The 18905-nt window shown below is 44.7% G+C and overlaps 1 protein-coding gene across 1 annotated transcript in view; it reads left to right on the top strand.

The window, feature by feature from the left end:
• REC114 (REC114 meiotic recombination protein) overlaps positions 1-18905 on the top strand; it is a 683893-nt gene that overhangs the window by 144547 nt on the left and 520441 nt on the right. The window contains exon 3 of the mRNA XM_085646137.1: positions 365-448. Coding sequence (XP_085502263.1) covers positions 365-448 — 84 coding nt within the window. The remainder of the gene's footprint in view (positions 1-364; positions 449-18905) is intronic.

Raw genomic sequence — 18905 nt, 5'->3', positions numbered from 1 at the left:
AGCACCTAGGCCACTGAGGGCAGAAACTGTGGAAATGTCACACATAAGCATCTGATAACTAGCACCTAGGGTACAGAGGCCAGAAACTATGAAAACGTCACACCCAGGCCTGGTTGTTCCAGAGGATCCTGTTTTTATCCTACATTTATACATATTTGTAAGCGTTTCCCTTAAAAGTAAAAAGAGATGACTTTGGAGATGTTTAAATTGAAGACTTTCCACAAAATAACTGTTAAACTTGAGATCCAACCTTGGCTCTCAATTATATTTAATAGGACAAGATTAGATTGCTCAGTATGTTTGCAAGTCAGCAGTTAGTAGGTGGAAATACTACACCTATTTAGTAAATATTGTTATTTTTCAGGAAGGATTTTCACTCATTGATTCCCAAAAATGGTTGAAGATCGGAAAGCGAACTGACTGCCTACTGTTCAGTGCCAAAGTAAAGGTAAGGTTCAGTTTTACTGTGGAAATGAATGTAGCGGTTACTTTCATGCTCATCAGCTCTGTTTTTTATGTTTTGTCATATATTATGTTGTGTTATAACAGTCATGCATTTCATGACATACCAGTGCTGACATCTGCTTTCTACTGGACGTGCCTTGAGGAGGGTGGATTGGACGCATGTTGTCAGCCAGGCTGCTGGGCAAAGGAGATGCTTCCCCAGGTGGTCCACAGACCAATCATTTTTGACACTCATCAGCCTCTGTTGATGACTAACAAATATTTAAATACAAGATTGTTACACATTCAGATTTATGTTAGGATCACTGCTTTTCAGACAGTACTTTTTGAAGAGGCAGTGACCATAAACTATGAATGAAGCACCTGTATCAGGTGACCAGTGCTGAAGACAGTGTGTGGTGCCTTCATCATGCCATGCCGTTCTCTGACAGCTAAAAGATGGACTTGAGAATGAACCTGCATCCCCAAGTAGTAACTCCCAGGGGCCAAAGGTATGGTGACATGCTGCTATTATCTCTTCTTCTTCTTCAGATGAAATGGCACTGGGTGTGCTGCCACCCCTTGACGAGAGTCTAGAAACCTTGGTCCTAGAGGGACAGGGTTGATTAATCACATACCCTAACATCTAACTTGCCACTATAGGTGTCAGTAATGACAAGCATGAGGGTTCTCTAATTTTCTTATGCAGGTCCCTACATTAAGAATAATATTTTTGAGCTCTCTAAATTGATCACTGACAATTATGATGGACTATAGAACAGACACATAAAGTTCTATTTCTGACTAGGCACGTGATATGTTTCACTATATGCTAGAAATCTGATACATTAGTCACACAATTGAAGGCTTATGTGAGGATCTTTGAACCAGCCACAGATGTCAGATTCTCATTCATATTTAGGAACACAAGGAGAAGAGACATGAGTTCAGAAAAGTGTTCATGGGACTTTACGTCATCAGGAACGCCAGGTCACATTCTGTAAACAGATGCAATAAGTAAGTTTTAACTAAAATGAACATTGTGCAGTATGTATCTGAATGTAGGCGTTTTTCACTACCAGGTCATGAAAAACTTTACCTCATGTTTCCAACTTTTAACTACATTGCATGCTGCCCTATGAGACTCTGAGACCTAATTTAGGAGTGACATATACATATTTAAAAGGAAGGTTTCCGCCTGGCAACAGGTTTATTTTGCCAAGTCGAAATGATAGATTAAAACCTCACTACTGGATGGGATGCAATGGCAGGCCTGAGACAAGTTTTAAAGTGCTACTTTAATGGGTTGCACAATGAATGCTGCAGACCCCCAAGTAGCATTTAATTTACAGGCCCTTGGTACAATGTAGTACCATATACTAGGGATTTATAAGCAAATTAAATGTACCAATTAGTTGTAGGCCACTTTTTCCATGTTTAGGGGAGAGCACAAGCACTTTAGCTCTAGCTAGCAGTGGTAAAGTGCACGCAGTCCTAATGCTAAGAAAAACAAATTCAGGAACAGGAGGGTGAAGGCAAAAAGTGTGGGGGTGACCCTGCAGAGAGGGTCTAGTCCAACACATATGCTTCACAAGACTAGTATTTTTGGAGCCCTGATGTTTTCTTGGGTACTATGAGGACATGACCCAGTGCTGATTCTTTTCCAGAACCCAACACACTGTTCTCCTACAAGGGGTTACCACAGATAAGCATAACCATTAGTCCTGCCTTTGTGCGGAATCCCAGAGAACTTCGTCCAAAGATGCATTCTGTCTTACATCTTTGCCTTACTTCGGAAAGGCCAGGAAGTATGTGAAACAAATTTACAATTTTGCAGCATAAGAAGGCTATACTTACTTTAACCCCTTAACTGCTGGGCCTTCCCCACCACCACGCCCAGTGCTGAGCCCTTTTTTGGCTATTTGGGGTAGTTCGCGCTTAGGCCCCTGTAACATTTTGACAACATAAGGTATCCACGCCAAATTTGCGTTCTTTTCTTCCAACATCATGGGGATTCTAAAGGTACCCAGGATTTGTGGATTCCCCTGGAGGGGACCCAGAAATTAGCCAAAATACAGCTACATTTTGTTTTTTTGGCAACAATGGGAAGAAAGTGCTGCAAATGAAAGTGTCTGTTTTTTCCCCTGCAAATGGTATCAACAAAGGGTTTATGGGGCTGAAATCACAATTTTCACAGATTTTAGGGACTGGCAGACTTTTGTCAGAAAACCAATATTTTTTACACAATGTTGGCATTTTACTGGGATATAGCCTATTTTTGCTATTTTTTTTGCTTTCAACCTTCTTCCAGTTAATGGTAGAAATGGGTATGAAAGCATTAATGGATCCTGGAAAGCTATACATTTTAGAAAAGTAGACAAAATTCTGCATTCAGCAAGGATTCATTTGTGTAGATCCTTCAAGGTTTCTTTTAGCAACTAACAATTGAATATAGGAAAAGTTGAAAATTAGTTGAAAAAAACAGCCATTTGTGTAAACGTTTTCACCTGTAACTACTTCTAATTGTGACAACTGTTTAAAAGTAATATACTGTTACATCCGCTGGACCTTTCTGGTTGTGGTGATATATAGGACTTGTAGGTTCACCAAGAACCCGTCGAACCCAGAGCCAATAACTGAGCAGCGTCTTGCAATGGTTTTTCATTATGCACCGGGTATATAGCAATTAATTTGGGAAAATATATACATGGAAAAATCGTTATGAAAGACACCTATGTATTTCTGAAATTGGAACAAAATATAGACTTTAGAAACAGTAGATATTTGCACATTTCCGAAATTGTGACTTCCCATACTAGCATGAGAATTATAGGTCATTTTTCAAAATGACTTCTTTTGTACACATTGTCTTCCCCCTGGACACGCAATAAAAATGGTGCCTCACTCATGTGGGAGGCCGAAGTACCCTGCGACAGGCAAGGGCCCAAAACTTATTGAGGAGACATCAAAAGTGCCTATCACAAAACAACTTGGTTTTGCAAGGGGGGTCACCTGGGTTTTTGGTCCTGTGCTCAGCGGCCAGCTACGGAAACCTACCAAACCAACACATTTCTGAAAACTAGACACCCTGGGGATTCAAGGGAGGTATGGCTTTCGTGGATCCCCTAAAGTTTTCTTACCCAGAATCCCCCGCAAACCTCAAATTTAGCTGAGAAAAATAATTTTTTCCACGCATTTTTGTGTGGTAAGTTGTGGGATCACCGGGCTGACACAAATTTCCAACCACCCAGCATTCTCCCAGGTCTCCCAATAAAAATGGTGCCTCACTCGTGTGGGAGGCCCAAGTACCTGTGACAGGCAAGGGCCCAAAACATATTGAGGAGACATCAAAATTGCCTATCACAAAACAACCTGGTTTTGCAAGGGGTGGTCACCTGGGTTTTTGGCCCCGTGCTCGGCGGCCATCTAGGGAAACCTATCAAACCCACACATTTCTGAAAAGTAGACACCTAGGGAATTCCAGGGAGGTATGGCTTGCATGGATCCCCCAACGTTTTCTTACGCAGAATCCCCTGCAAACCTCAAATTTAGATGAAAAAATCACCTTTTCCACACATTTTTGTGTGGGAAAGTTGTGGGATCACTGGGCTGACACAAATTTCTCCCCACCCAACATTCCCCCAGGTCTCCTGATAAAAGTGGGGCCTCACTCGTGTGGGAGGTCAAGTACCCGCGACAGGCAAGGGCCCAAAATGTATTGAGGAGACATCAAAATTGCCTATTACAAAACAAACCTGGTTTTGCAGGGGGGTTACCTGGGTTTTTGTCCCCATGCTCGGCGGCCAGCTAAGGAAACCTACCAAACCCACACATTTCTGAAAACTAGACACCGGGGGAATTCCAGGGAGCTATGGCTTGCGTGGATCCCCCAACGTTTTCTTACCCAGAATCCCCTGCGAACCTCAAATTTTGCTGAAAAATATCACTTTTTCCACGCATTTTTGTGTGAGAAGTTGTGGGATCACCGGACTGACACAAATTTCCTACCACCCAGCGTTCCCCCAGGACTCCCGATAAAAAAAGGTGCCTTACTCGTGTGGGAGGCCCAAGTACTCGTGGCAGGCAAGGGCCCAAAACGTATTGAGGTGACATCAAAATTGGCTATCACAAAACAACCTGGTTTTGCAAGAGGGGTCACCTGGGTTTTTGGCCCTGTGCTTGGCGGTGATCTAGCGAAACCTACCAAACCCACACATTTCTGAAAACTAGACACCCAGGGAATTTCAGGGAGGTATGGCTAGCGAGGATCCCCAGCGTTTTCTTACCCAGAATCCCCTGCGAACCTCAAAGAAGCTGAAATATCACTTTTTCCACACATTTTTGTGTGGGAAAGTTGTGGGATCACCGGGCTGACACAAATTTCCTCCCACCTAGCGTTCCCCTAGGTCTCCCGATACAAATGGTGCCTCACTTGTGCGGGAGGCCCAAGTACCCGCTACAGGTAAGGGCCCAAAATGTATTGAGGAGACATCAACATGGTGACGGCCAGTGGACATGCGCCGCACCAGGGAGGTAGTGCTTGCGTCGGCCATTGACCGACGCAAGCACCAAAAGTGTTAGAACTGGAAAAACACATAAAGGGCCAGATGTATGACCCTTTTTTCCATTCGCAAATGGGAGATCAGCCCGTTTGCAACCACAAAAAAGGGTAATGGCATAAAAATTAATTTTATTTGCAAAATACCATGTCTTTCTTTGAAATGCCCAATATGTGGCAGAGAAATGGCAAAACAAACTCACCCCGCCCTTACCCAAGTTTGCTTTCTCTACCAGTGTTCCTATCTCACTCTCTGAAGACTCCTAAGGGGGTGATCAAAAAGGGGAAGGCATTGTAATAGACGACGTTCCCATTTGACATCAAGAATAGGTACGTAGCCAAAATGTTCAGCATTGAGGACATATTCGAGGAAGGAGGAAGAACCCTTACCGTAAGGCAAACTTTTGTTGCTGCGTAAAAGAGTGCAGAGTGGCTTAGTTGAAAGGATGCTTGGAGACTTCCTTCGGAATCTCACCCTGGCTACTCCAGAGCATATTTGCCATCTAGAACGGCTTCTGTAGTCCTTATACCAATCTCTCCTTCTCTGCCAACAACACCTTCACCGCCGCCACCACCTGTGCAACCTTTGATGCCTCCTCCACCACCGATAATTCCTGCAGTAGCTTACTGATAAATCAAGGGTTCCTCAAGATCTGTAACTCACATGTTCCTGTTGGACTGCCACCAGATCATTACAGGTCTCCATTCTGATATTCCAGACCTTGGCGTTGGTCTAGGTCAAAATCAAGCTCTCACCACTGTCCACATTACCCAAGATCAAGATGGCAAAGACTTTCACACTCACAGACGGGAATCTTGATTTGACAATTGGCTGATCAAGGCGTCAGTGTTTCAGCAAGCATGCCATCTTTACCAGATTGCAGTTGCTACTCTCAACTGATTGGGCCTACACATTGTGAGAAATTGGTTTGTTGGATAACGTCAAGCAATAGCCACAATCCCTTGCAGGGTGAACCACAAAATGTCATAGAATTAACCTGTACTTAACACTGGATAACTTGGCAGAAACAAAAAAACAATCAGGCTTAACTTAGTCATTGTGTAAAGTATTTATGTAGCACATAAACATTAATAAATCGAAAACAACACAGTAAAAAAAGAAAAATCTCAAACATTTTAGAAAAATAGAATACATTTTAATTTATTAGGAGTGAATAAATTGTTTAACCACAAAATGACAAAAATCGAATCAGTAGGAACAGAATTTTTGAAGGTTTTGGTAAAAGCTAGCACCTAAAAGATCAAAATGCCAAACAGGGACATGTAGTCACGTGAGGCACAGTCAACGTAGAAAAATATGGCTGACTGCAGTGGAATGCGGTTTGGATAATAGAAGTGGATTGGGCCTGGTCTGCGCATAACTTTTGACTTATAAGAAATTTTGGGTAAAATGTTCTGCGAAGGTAACATACGGTGGGGCAAGACTGCATGAGGTGTCCGAGGAGGGAGTGTCTTCGACGGATAGTCATGGGTGGAAGCCACGGTGGAGATTTCTACATTTGGACTTAGTTTATTTTTTGGAAGTCGAAAATCAACAGCGGGATGAGGCAGAGGGCTGTAGCCGAAGACAGTACCATGAGGCCGTTTACCCCTTTGGCACAGGACTGCTGAACAGGATTTGCTGCTGCCTAGGAGAACGTATCAGGAGAACCCACAAATTCAATCCAACCAGCGATGCACTTCAAGCGGATAGACTAGCTGGTTGGTCCTGGTCTCCTCCTGGTTATCAGAGTTGTTTTGGGACAAAAAAAGTCCTCAGTTTTGGGATTTGGCCATCTGGGCACCTTTAGCACCAGAACCAAAGGTCCAGGATTGGTGGTACACCACTTGGGTGTTCAGGGCTCAATCATGCTCGGTCTAGGTGCTGGTTCAAGGTGGTGGGAGCCTTTTGTCTCTCTGTGGCTCAGAACAGAAGGCCAGCAAACTAGCCCTTGCAGTCACAGTAGTCCTGTGTGCAGGTGAAGATCCAGGGCTCAATGGCAGGGCTGGCCTCTGAGAGTTCAAGGCAGGCTCCAGGCAGAAAAGCAATCCTTCCAGGTACAGCAAAGCAAAGTGCACATCAGGTCACAGCAGCAGGCAGTCCTCAGAGTCCTTCTGCAGGTTCAGGAGTGAACTGAAGAATTGGTGTCTGAGGTCCTATTTTTATACCCTGGTGCTCTCCTTCTGGAAGGTGGGAAAAGCCTCTAGACAATGGCTTTGAAGGGCATGGAATTTCATGACATCCTTCCCCTGGCTGCTAGCCGGCTGCAGTGACAATGTGGAGGTGATTGGTCCTATTCAGTTGCAAGTTGGGTTGTGCTCAGCTCCCTCCCCCATTCTGCCAGCAGGTGGACTATTCAGGCACACCTAATCCTTCTTTTGTGTGACTGTCTGGGAGGAATTAACAAAGTCTAATTGTCAGTTACACCCAGTCATGTCACCCAAGACAGGCTGCGGACACAGAAAGGCTAAGGACAGAAAAATGCCATCTTTTTAAAAGTAAAAGACACACAGATGATGGATGGAATGCAGAGCTAATCAAACATTCTCCCCCAGTCACAAGATCTGGGTAAAATCCATTGTTCTTTTGCTCAACATGCCACCCTAGTTTAGACCCAACCATATGCAAATCTGTCTTGACCCTGTGCCTCAATGTAACAGTCCAGCCTGAACTGCAAAGCCAGGTCCTCCCTGCACCAGAAATAAGCATGCTGGGACCTGTTTTGCGGCATCACCCCTCATCAGCCAGGCTAGCTTGAATCCAGTGGCACAGTGAGCCCGGGACCCATGTCTGGGCATACATGGCGCACTTAAGGTGAAAAAGCAAAAGACACACAGATGATGGACGGAATGGCGTGGTGAGCAAAATAATGATAGATAAAACCCAGATCTGTGACTGAGGGTGAATGTTTGACAATGTTCAACATTCCGTCCATCATCTTTTTGTGTTGCATTTTTACCCTAAGTGGGAATGGTATGCCCAGATGTGGGTCCCGTGCTCACTACACCACCGGTTTCAGGCTAGCCTGGCTGATGAGGGGTTATGCCCCGAAACCAGTCCTAGGATGCTTGTTTTCCAGTCCAAGGATGACCTGGCCTGGCAGTTCGGGTTGGACTGTTCCCATGGGAACCGGGGCAAGGCTGATTTGCATATGGCTGGGCCCAAACTGGAATGGCTTGGTGAGCAAAATAACAATGGATTAATCCCATATCTGTGACTGGGGGTGAATGTTTGAGAATGTTCAACATTCTGTCCTTCATCTTTTTGTGTTGCATTTTCACCCTAAGTGGGAAGGGTATGCCCAGACGTGAGTCCTGTGCTCGCTACTCCACCGTTTTCAAGCTAGCCTGGCCGATGAGGGGTGATGCCCCGAAACCGTTCCCAGGATGCTTGCTTTCCGGTCCAGGGAGAACCTGGCCTGGTGGTTTGGGCTGGAAAGTTCCTATGGGGAACAGGGTCAAGGCTGATTTGCATATGGCTGAGTCCAAACTGGAATGGCGTGGTGAGCAAAATAACGATGGATTAAACCCAGATCTGTGACTGGGGGTGAATGTTTGACAAACATTCCCTCCATCATCTTTTTGTGGTGCATTTTCACCCTAAGTGGGAAGGGTATACCCAGACGTGTGCCCCGTGCTTGCTACACCACCGGTCTCAAGCTAGCCTGGCTGATGACGGGTGATGCCCCGAAACCGGTCCCAGGATGCTTATTTTCCGGTCCAGGGAGGAGCTGGCCTGGCAGTTCGGGCTGGACTGTTCCCATGGGGAACAGGGTCAAGGCTGATTTGCATATGGCTGGGTCCAAACTGGAATGGCGTGGTGAGCAAAATAGTAATGGATTAAACTCAGATCTGTGACTGGAGGTGAATGTTTGATAATGTTCAGCATTCTGTCCTTCATCTTTAAGTGTTGCATTTTCACCCAAAGTGGGAAGGGTATACCCAGACGTGTGCCCCGTGCTTGCTACACCACCGGTTTCAAGCTAGCCTGGCTGATGAGGGGTGATGCCTCGGAACCGGTCTCAGGATGCTTGTTTTCCGGTCCAGAGAGGACCTGGCCTGGCAGTTCGGGCTGGACTGTACCCATGGAGAACAGGATCAAGGCTAATTTGCATATGGCTGGGTCCAAACTGGAATGGCGTGGTGAGCAAAATAACAATTGATTAAACCCAGATCTGTGACTGGGGGTGAATGTTTGACAATGTTCAATATTCCGTCCATCATTTTTTTGTGTTGCATTTTCACCCTAAGTGGGAAGGGTATACCCAGACGTGTGCCCCGTGCTTGCTACACCACCGGTCTCAATCTAGCCTGGCTGATGACGGGTGATGCCCCGAAACCGGTCCCAGGATGCTTGTTTTCCGGTCCAGGGAGGACCTGGCCTGGCAGTTCGGGCTGGACTGTACCCATGGAGAACAGGATCAAGGCTAATTTGCATATGGCTGGGTCCAAACTGGAATGGCGTGGTGAGCAAAATAACAATTGATTAAACCCAGATCTGTGACTGGGGGTGAATGTTTGATAATGTTCAGCATTCTGTCCTTCATCTTTAAGTGTTGCATTTTCACCCAAAGTGGGAAGGGTATACCCAGACGTGTGCCCCGTGCTTGCTACACCACCGGTTTCAAGCTAGCCTGGCTGATGAGGGGTGATGCCCCGGAACCGGTCTCAGGATGCTTGTTTTCCGGTCCAGAGAGGACCTGGCCTGGCAGTTCGGGCTGGACTGTACCCATGGAGAACAGGATCAAGGCTAATTTGCATATGGCTGGGTCCAAACTGGAATGGCGTGGTGAGCAAAATAACAATTGATTAAACCCAGATCTGTGACTGGGGGTGAATGTTTGACAATGTTCAATATTCCGTCCATCATTTTTTTGTGGTGCATTTTCACCCTAAGTGGGAAGGGTATACCCAGACGTGTGCCCCGTGCTTGCTACACCACCGGTTTCAAGCTAGCCTGGCTGATGAGGGGTGATGCCCCGGAACCGGTCTCAGGATGCTTGTTTTCCGGTCCAGAGAGGACCTGGCCTGGCAGTTCGGGCTGGACTGTACCCATGGAGAACAGGATCAAGGCTAATTTGCATATGGCTGGGTCCAAACTGGAATGGCGTGGTGAGCAAAATAACAATTGATTAAACCCAGATCTGTGACTGGGGGTGAATGTTTGACAATGTTCAATATTCCGTCCATCATTTTTTTGTGTTGCATTTTCACCCTAAGTGGGAAGGGTATGCCCAGATGTGGGTTTTGTGCTCGCTGCGCCACCAGTTTCAAGCTAGCCTGGCTGATGAGAGGTGATGCCACGAAACCGGTCCCAGGATGCTTTTTTTCCAGTCAAGGGAGGACCTGGCCTCGAAGTTCGGGCTGGGTTGCTCCCATGTGGAACAGGTTCAAGGCTGATTTGCATATGGCCGGGTCCAAACAAGAATGGCTTGCTGAGCAAAATAACGATGGATTAAATCCAGATCTGTGACTGGGGTTGAATGTTTTACAATGTTCAACACTCCATCCATCATCTTTTTGTGTTGCACTTTCACCCAAAGTGGGAAGGGTATACCCAGACGTGTGCCCCGTGCTTGCTACGCCACCGGTCTTAAGCTAGACTGGCTGATGACGGGTGATGCCCCGAAACCGGTCTCAGGATGCTTATTTTCCGGTCCAGGGAGGACCTGGACTGGCAGTTCGGGCTGGACTGTTCCCATGGGGAACAGTGTCAAGGCTGATTTGCATATGGCTGGGTCCAAACTGGAATGGCGTAGTGAGCAAAATAGCAATGGATTAAACCCAGATCTGTGACTGGAGGTGAATGTTTGACAAAGTTCAACATTCCGTCCATCATCTTTTTGTGTTGCATCTTTCGAAAAGTGGCGTTTTAAAAATTGTAATAAAAACGATTTTACCATTAAATAGGGTTCTTCATGACTTCAATGTCACCTTGGATCCGACAATGGACTGTTCGCACCCACAGACCCATCATTACAGGAACGCCCAACGCCAATTGAAGGAAATAGCTACTGAACATGGACTATTGGATGCCTGGCGGGACTTACACCTAGCTAAAAGAGAGAGCACATGTTACTCTACTGCGCACTCCTCATGGTTGCACACAGACATATGGCTAATATCTGGAGGACTGGAAACATGGCTGACCAAGTCGAGGCATTTACCATGCACATACTCCGTCCACTAACCTGTACTAATGACCCTCACCCCATCTCGGGGGGGGCCTGAGAGATATCCAGAATACGCTCTCCAGAAATTGGATTGAGCTCAAACAACTAGAGACCCAAATGCAATCTGAACCCAATGCTGACCTGCAAAGGCCGTCTCAGAGAGACGCTGTCAGAATATCAGGAAACGGCAGACAGGGAGTGCAAGTTCCGGGGGAAATACCACCGACCCCGGCAGTATGGGGAGGGGTAGACCAGGTAAAGCCCTAGCAGAGCTGACCCGCAAACCAAGATTCTCGAGCACTATCCTGGAAATTATAGACACAGACGGGCAAATAAACAGAGACACCCCAGACATACTAAAGACTTTATACACATTCTACAACACCCTGTACACAACACACAGAACACAGGCGGTAGAGTTCGGACCATACTTTGAGGATATAGCACTGGGGTGGCTGGGGGATACTCAAAGAGAATTTCTCTTGGCTGACTTTCAGGATGAAGAGCTACGCGCTGCAATCATGCAGCTGTGGTCTGGACGAGCCCCTGGCCCGTACGGGCTTACTGTTGAATTCTACAAATCTTTCAGCGACTCCCTTATTCCGATCCTAAAAACTGTTTACGAGGGTGCGCGAGAGACAGGCACCCTCCCGTAAACAATGCGCGAGGTACTCATCATATCCATACTAAAGCCAGGTGACAGATGCGACTCATATATGCCGCTATTGCTCATAAACTGCGATGCAAAAATCATAGCAAAGATACTTGCTAATCGAATAAGCCCCCTGCCAGACCAATCGGGCTTTGTGCCCGGTAGAGCTACTACGCATAACTTGCGCACCCTCTTTGCCCTCCTGCATGATATGACCCAGACCTAGCCGCGGTGGCAGTCTATCTAGACGCCACCAAGGCATTTGACTCCCTAGAGTGAGATTACTTGGCCAGTGTCCTGAAACGGATGGGCTCCCCCCCTTTCTTGTCCTGGATTCAACTGCTCTATACAAAGTCACAAGCCAGGGTACTAATTAATGGGACATGCTCCCCCAGCTTTCATATTACAAGAGTGACGAGACAGGGATGTCCGCTCTCTCCCCTCTTCTTTGCACTGGCCATGGAGATATTGGCAGCAAAACTTCAACAGCACCATCGAGAATACACCCTCCAATATCCTGAAAGGCAAATTTTTATTTCACTGTTCGCAGATGACCTCACACTATATCTACAAGACCATGAAGTAAGCCTTGATCTAATACTGCGCAAATGTATACAATTCAGAATGTATTCAGGAGTCAATATCAACTGGGGTAAATCCCAGATCTTCCCCCTCACTGATTCGGTCAAGAGGTACGCCCTTACTTGGTGTGACAGCAAAATAAAATACCTTGGGACAGTTATAACCAGAGAGAGGGCAGAACGTATGAGAGACAACTATGTCAGGACGCTCGACACATTGACTGACTCCATCACCAGATGGATTGCTATGCCTCTCTCATTAGCAGGACGGGTGTCACTGATAAAAATGGTGATACACCCTAAGTTACTTTATCTCTTCTTCAACATCCCCTATGCACCCAGCAAACTTTTTTTACAAAACTCTCAAATCTCAACTTATCCGTCTGACTTGAAAGGGTAAACCCCCTAAATTAAAGTGGGAGACACTGACTCAACCTTTAGCTAGGGACGGATTTGAGGTACCGGACAAGGAATTGTACTTCTTGTGTGCCCAGGCACACTTCGCTGCTTACTGGATACACCCACCACCGTACATACCACATCTCGCAGTGGAGCATGGATATATGGCACCAGCTCCCTCTATGGCATACTTAAGCACCCCGATCAACTCTAAATGTAAAGACCCACCTACTGTTGAATGCACAAATAGAGCATGGCATGATATAGCCAATTGCTTTAAACTCGACACAATATATTCTCCCCTGTTGCCATTGCAAGGCTGCCTAGACATCCCGGTTAGGCAAGAAAGGAGCTGTCGGTAAATGCTCTGAAAGTTTCAAGCATTGACCTGGGGGGAACTATACGAAGCACCCAAGAGGAATTTTTCAAAGAGTGAGCCTACCTCTATGGAGCTCAGTCAGTCAAAAAAGTATTTATTCGATTTTCATCATAAAAGACATACTATACATAATAAAATTCATATGAAACAGTTATATCAACATAGCAATACATATGTAGATTATAAAACCAATAAAAATTATTAAATATACATATTATTAAAACACAATGACTGTACATAGTAGGTAAATATAATAAACACATGATACCTAACCCTGTAGCCATAAAAATAACAGTTATTAAAATCGACAAAATGGCATATATAACAGAAGTTAGGTTTTAACCTTCCGAGTCCTAAGAATCCAAGCCCAGCTGATAAATTTAGCAACACCTATAACCACAGGTTTTGACGTGTCAGATTTCAGAATTCTACTAGCAACCTGTGCAGAACGAGTTCTCATTAATCGGCATACTGTACGGAGCCACACACGCTGAGGAAATAGATATGCCGGACAACAAAAGAGAAAATGATCCAGAGTTTCTATCTGGTCCACACAAAAGGGGCACTTATCACTACCAAGAGGGCTCCAGCTTTTTGTTAGCCCTCGCAGTGGTAGGGAGCCCACTCTAAACTGGTGATACAGTTTACGATCAAGTTGCTTCATAATAGTGTCCCAATATCCTTCATAAGCGGACTCGTCCTTAAGAACAAGAAACGTTACTGTCATAGAACTACCCGTAAGGGAAGCAAATCTCCTGGCCTTAATCCTACACCAGTAAGCATCCCTCAGAACAGTTTTCGAAGGGAAAACAGCTGTGTCCGGATTAGCCCAAAGATTTCCCATCCCTATATCAATCAACAAAGTTTTGATTCCGGTCAACCAAGTAATCCTATGTGAACCCTCTAGCCCTTTGACTTCCAGTAGTGCTTTGGCATAAATAGACAGTTCCGGTGTGGTCCATAGACGTCGCCAAAATGCGAGAGGTCTGTACCTTACCATGTCCTCAAAGGGCTGGAGGCCTAAATCATATAGTAATGGGATACAAGGTGTTGATTGAGGAAGCCCTATTGCGGACCTAAGAAATGTATTCTGTGCAACCATTAGTTTAGACAAATTACTAAATCCCCACAATTCGGCACCGTACATAATGGCAGGGAGAATCTTTGAACCGTAAATCTTCATCAGAGGAGCAATAGGTTTAGTTAGGGAATGACTATGCTCTTTCAACAAAGCTCCACCTAATTGGGCATGTTTGAGAACAAGGAGATCCAGCTGATGCTTCCAGCTACAATTCTCACTGAAGGTAACCCCCAAGTAGGTAAACACAGGCGTTTGCTCCAGAGCAGCACCTCCCATACGAACCTGCGCACTAACACGCCTTGGGCCACGGAAAACCATAAACTTAGTCTTGCCTACATTTATGGAGCTCTTTATGTACGTCAGGCTCCGCCACGACATTAGGACTGTCACCCCTGCATTTCCTGCTGAACCCCCTACTCTGGCCCCTTTCCATTTCTACACATATGGTCTCTCTGCTATATGGGACCACCCAAACGTACAGCCCACACACCACTCACACAGCGTGAGCCCGCTGGTAAGAGGATCTGGGAACCCCCCTTAGTGATGACCAATGGACATTTGTTGCCAGCAAACGCGACGTGTATCAGTCAGTATCATACGCTTTAAATACCCACACTGCCTCTATCATACTCCTGCGAAATTTTTCACTCCCGGCTAAGGGAGAATGATAACTGCGAAAGATGTGGGGAGACAGGCGCTGACGTTTTACACTTAGCCTGGGAATGAACCACCATTAAGAAATACTGGAACACAGTACTTGAAGCACTGGACCAGATGATTGGATCCTACATAAATAATACCCCGCTTACCACACTATTACGATACAAAAAGGACCTCAAGGCCCCAATCAGTCTCGTTGGGTCTACTCCTGGCTAAACGCAGGGTGGCCTGCAGGTGGGGAAGGGGACGAGCACATAAATTTAAGGAGTGGCTAAATGACCTTATATTTTACCAGGAGCAATTAACTACATACGCAGAGGCAAAAAGTTTGAGGGAAGGCCAGCCTAAGGCTGATAGCTCTTACAGACGTCAATTACTAAAAATAGATTTCCAACCCTGTGCAATCTCTATACTATATGGGAGCAGTTTTGGACACTGCAAACAGAAAAATGCTTCCTTCAGAAATGTTGCAATCTGAAGAAAACAGCTCACCCAACGGCGAAAAAAAATCACCTTTACTACGTTATGTGACTCCCTGCATCTTCAATACCTAATGCTTGCCTGAATATAAGACTGCAGCAACAATGTCTGTAGGATCATTGGAACCAGTTTTCATGCATATGGGAAGTCAAACTATCACCACAGGTGGTGCAATTGTTCAGTTGGCTATGCTTTCCAAAGATCCTGCTTTGTGAAACATTGTCTCATCAACCCACCTTTTGATTCTGTTCACAGGGTTTCCTTACAACACCCTTCTTGGTTGCGATTACCCATACAACATTTTCATAGTAATAGGGTAGTAATGAGAACTCACCTAAAAATCCTACATAAAGTGGTTTTGGACTTTCATGTTAACCAAACCATTTCTTCACGAAGATTTCTTCAGAATCCATCTTTTCAGTTGGAGAGGTCCCTCCACATACTTCACGTGAGATGAGTTTTAAAGTTTTATCCAGACAGGACCAAAGACTTAAGGAAGTCGAAACAGTTATTTGTCAGCAATGGTCCATTACGCATAGAGTTTGCTTCATTGAAAGATTCTCTGTATAGATGGATGGTTTCTTGCATTGTGCTTTCAAAAAGCTAACAAACACTTACCCAGTAGACCCGGCTTCTCAGAGTAGCTCATGGGCTATTGGTAGCTCTGCAGCTTCCTGTAAGTAGCTCTCCTGTGTGCACCCAGCCCACTATGTTGGAAACTTTTGCTTGGTTGAATTAATATATGTATACCAAAATTGAAAAGTGCTTATATGAGCTTAAAACATGTGTACTTACAGAAATCATAAGCTGATGTTCGGAGAGCGGTGGTTGAATTCCTGAAATGTATTCAAGCTGATATTTGAATGATAAATTATGTGGTGAAGGGTAGAGTTATTACTAATATTATTACCTTGACACCTGGGGCTTTGCAGCTGAGGCTGTTTACCCATTTATAAAAGCATAATAAAATGACAAAGCCTGTTTTACATTATTGCTAGCAACCATCCTGATGCACTGAGGTGATCACTGCTGGTAATCGTGCATAAGGTGGACGTTAAAGTAATCTTGTCTGATGCTGTCACTATTATAACACCAATGCTAGTAGCTTGTGATGATTTTCATTGAACAAAAGTAGCTCTTATTACAGAGAAGGACAGAGACCTATGCAGTAGACCAAAGCCCCATTCAACCAGAGTTATAGCTGCTACTGATGCTTTATTGAGATATATTCAATTTTCTGAGATCTGTAAAGCAGCAAACTGAAGGTCTTCACAAGGCACTATTGTCTTAATTCAGGTTCTAGATGTCCAAGAAGGACAGACCTTTTTGAGAATTTTTTGACTTAGATCTATGGATCTGTTTTCTATCTCTTTCGTCACACAATTTGGGATGAGCTGGCTGTTCTATGTAGTGTTCATGGTTATCAATGGAGTTCCCTGAAGGAGAAGGAACAGTTTCTTACCTTCAGTCTTAGTTCTACTTGAAGGTAATCTCCATTGAATTCCTAAGTGACCCTTTCACCTCCTTAATAGAAGAGATCAGCTAAGTGTATCCTCAAAACTCTCCTAATGCATCAATAGGAACTAAGGTAACTGCCATTTATAGGGTATGATGAGACACAAGAGGTTATTTTTTCACTTTAGCATAGCTGCAGCCCATAGAGCTACATTGCCCTTACAAACCCCTTCAGAGTTTGCAAAAGATAGTTTTGACAATTCTGGATTGCATGTATTTTTTTCCAGTTTTAAAGAAAAGTATGGATTTGACAATGTAACAGTCTCAGCCTGCTCAATTGTGCATTTTTGTCACATGTACTTCCTGACCTTTCCGAAGTAAGACAAAGATGTAAACAGAATGCACAAATTCTTCGGGATCCCGCACATGGGCAGGACAATTCAGTGCTTATGATTTCAATAGAGATTACCCTGAAGGAGAACTAGGATGACAGGTAAGAAACTGTTGCTTCTCTGTTGGGTTGGACATGCTCTCCCACAGTTCTGTAGTCTCTAGTCTTCTTCCACGTGCTACACCACATATGTTTGTTCTCCTCATTACCATATTTTCAGACTTTCAGCTGTGCTCTAACTCTTGGGAGCACTCATAATGCTGGGCTATGGATGCTAACAGCCGCAAATGCAGACTCCAACCTCTTCCTTTTGATCGGGGGTTTTGCTGCATGCAACAAGCAGCAGGCTTCACCATCTGAAGTATGCCTATATATATAGTATGAAGCTTCTATCTGAAACACAGTGCAAACCAGTAACCGGGAGAGGTGAACGTAGGTCTTTATTTCATTTCTCCACAGCAAGCTACTCGGTAGTCTACTGCAGGTTTTTCACTTAGTGCTAAAACTTTATAAAGTGAGGGGTTAGTTGAAGTTTTTAAAAATGGCAGTAGGAACATTAAAGGATGGGCTACCCCCATGGGCTAGTTAGATGAATCTCATCTAATAGAAAAAACAATGCTGGTTTCATTCAGGTTGCTTTGATGACCTTTTATCCTAGGCTTTCATAGAAACTAACGCCTGAACAATATTTCTTTCTATCCTAGCCACTCATCTCCTCATTGTTCTTTGTAGTTTCCCTGTAGCAGTGAATCTAGCTCCCATTTACACATTCGTGCCTTATGTCCTTTTTGTGCCCACGAGGGTGGTGCTATCATGCCATCCTCTACATTCAGGCGGCCGGTCATGAAATGGAAACCTGCCTTTTCAGCAAAGAAAATGCAGGGTGCATGCATGCAGCTGAAAACCTAAACACAGTGCACAAATATGCAATTTCAAGCACCCATACAATGAGTTTTACAGTTTATCTTGGTTTTAAGGAAACACATGTACTGCGACACAAGTTCTCAATTTTCAGAGTCAACAGATCAGCAGTTCAGATTTAAAAAAACAAGCAGCTTATCGTACCCAAAAGAGCGTGATTTCTTAAAACTGCACCAAAACATTATTCATCATTGGACAGGTCCTACATTGTGCCCAACCAAGAGACAGCCTGATGGCTAAATTTGTATCTGTATTGGCATGCGACAATCCAGCACTACAATTTAGAGGCATAAAATATCAGAACTCATGTGAGAAGCTAGCCTGGGATATGATGTCCACTACTGTAAGTGGCCACCTTGCACCAGTCTAGACAACCCTTATTGTGATTTAAGAGGTCTGAGACAACCTTAGAAGCTATTCAAGTGGTAGCTGTGGAGAGAAGCCTTCAGGCTTAGTCTTGAACGAGTATAAAGCAACTTGTTTTACCAGAAAACCTTATAGTATAGATTAAATGGAGAACCACACATAGTATTTATAAAAAATATGTATTTATTATATACCACTATCTAGTATGTTATTGTATCTCCCACACGGAGATAGACACAAAGCACACAATAGCTTAGCAAAGAAATCACAGTAAATAGCACTTATACACAATGGGCCCCGGGGGGGGGGGGACCAAACCATATACGACTCAAGTCAGGACAATGTCGAGAGGACATAGAATTGCT

Source organism: Triturus cristatus, chromosome 3_1 (genome assembly GCF_964204655.1).
Source record: "Triturus cristatus chromosome 3_1, aTriCri1.1, whole genome shotgun sequence".
NCBI lineage: Eukaryota > Metazoa > Chordata > Amphibia > Caudata > Salamandridae > Triturus > Triturus cristatus.
The sequence above is the reverse complement of the archived record's forward strand: the minus strand, read 5'-3'. Positions and strand labels throughout refer to the sequence as shown.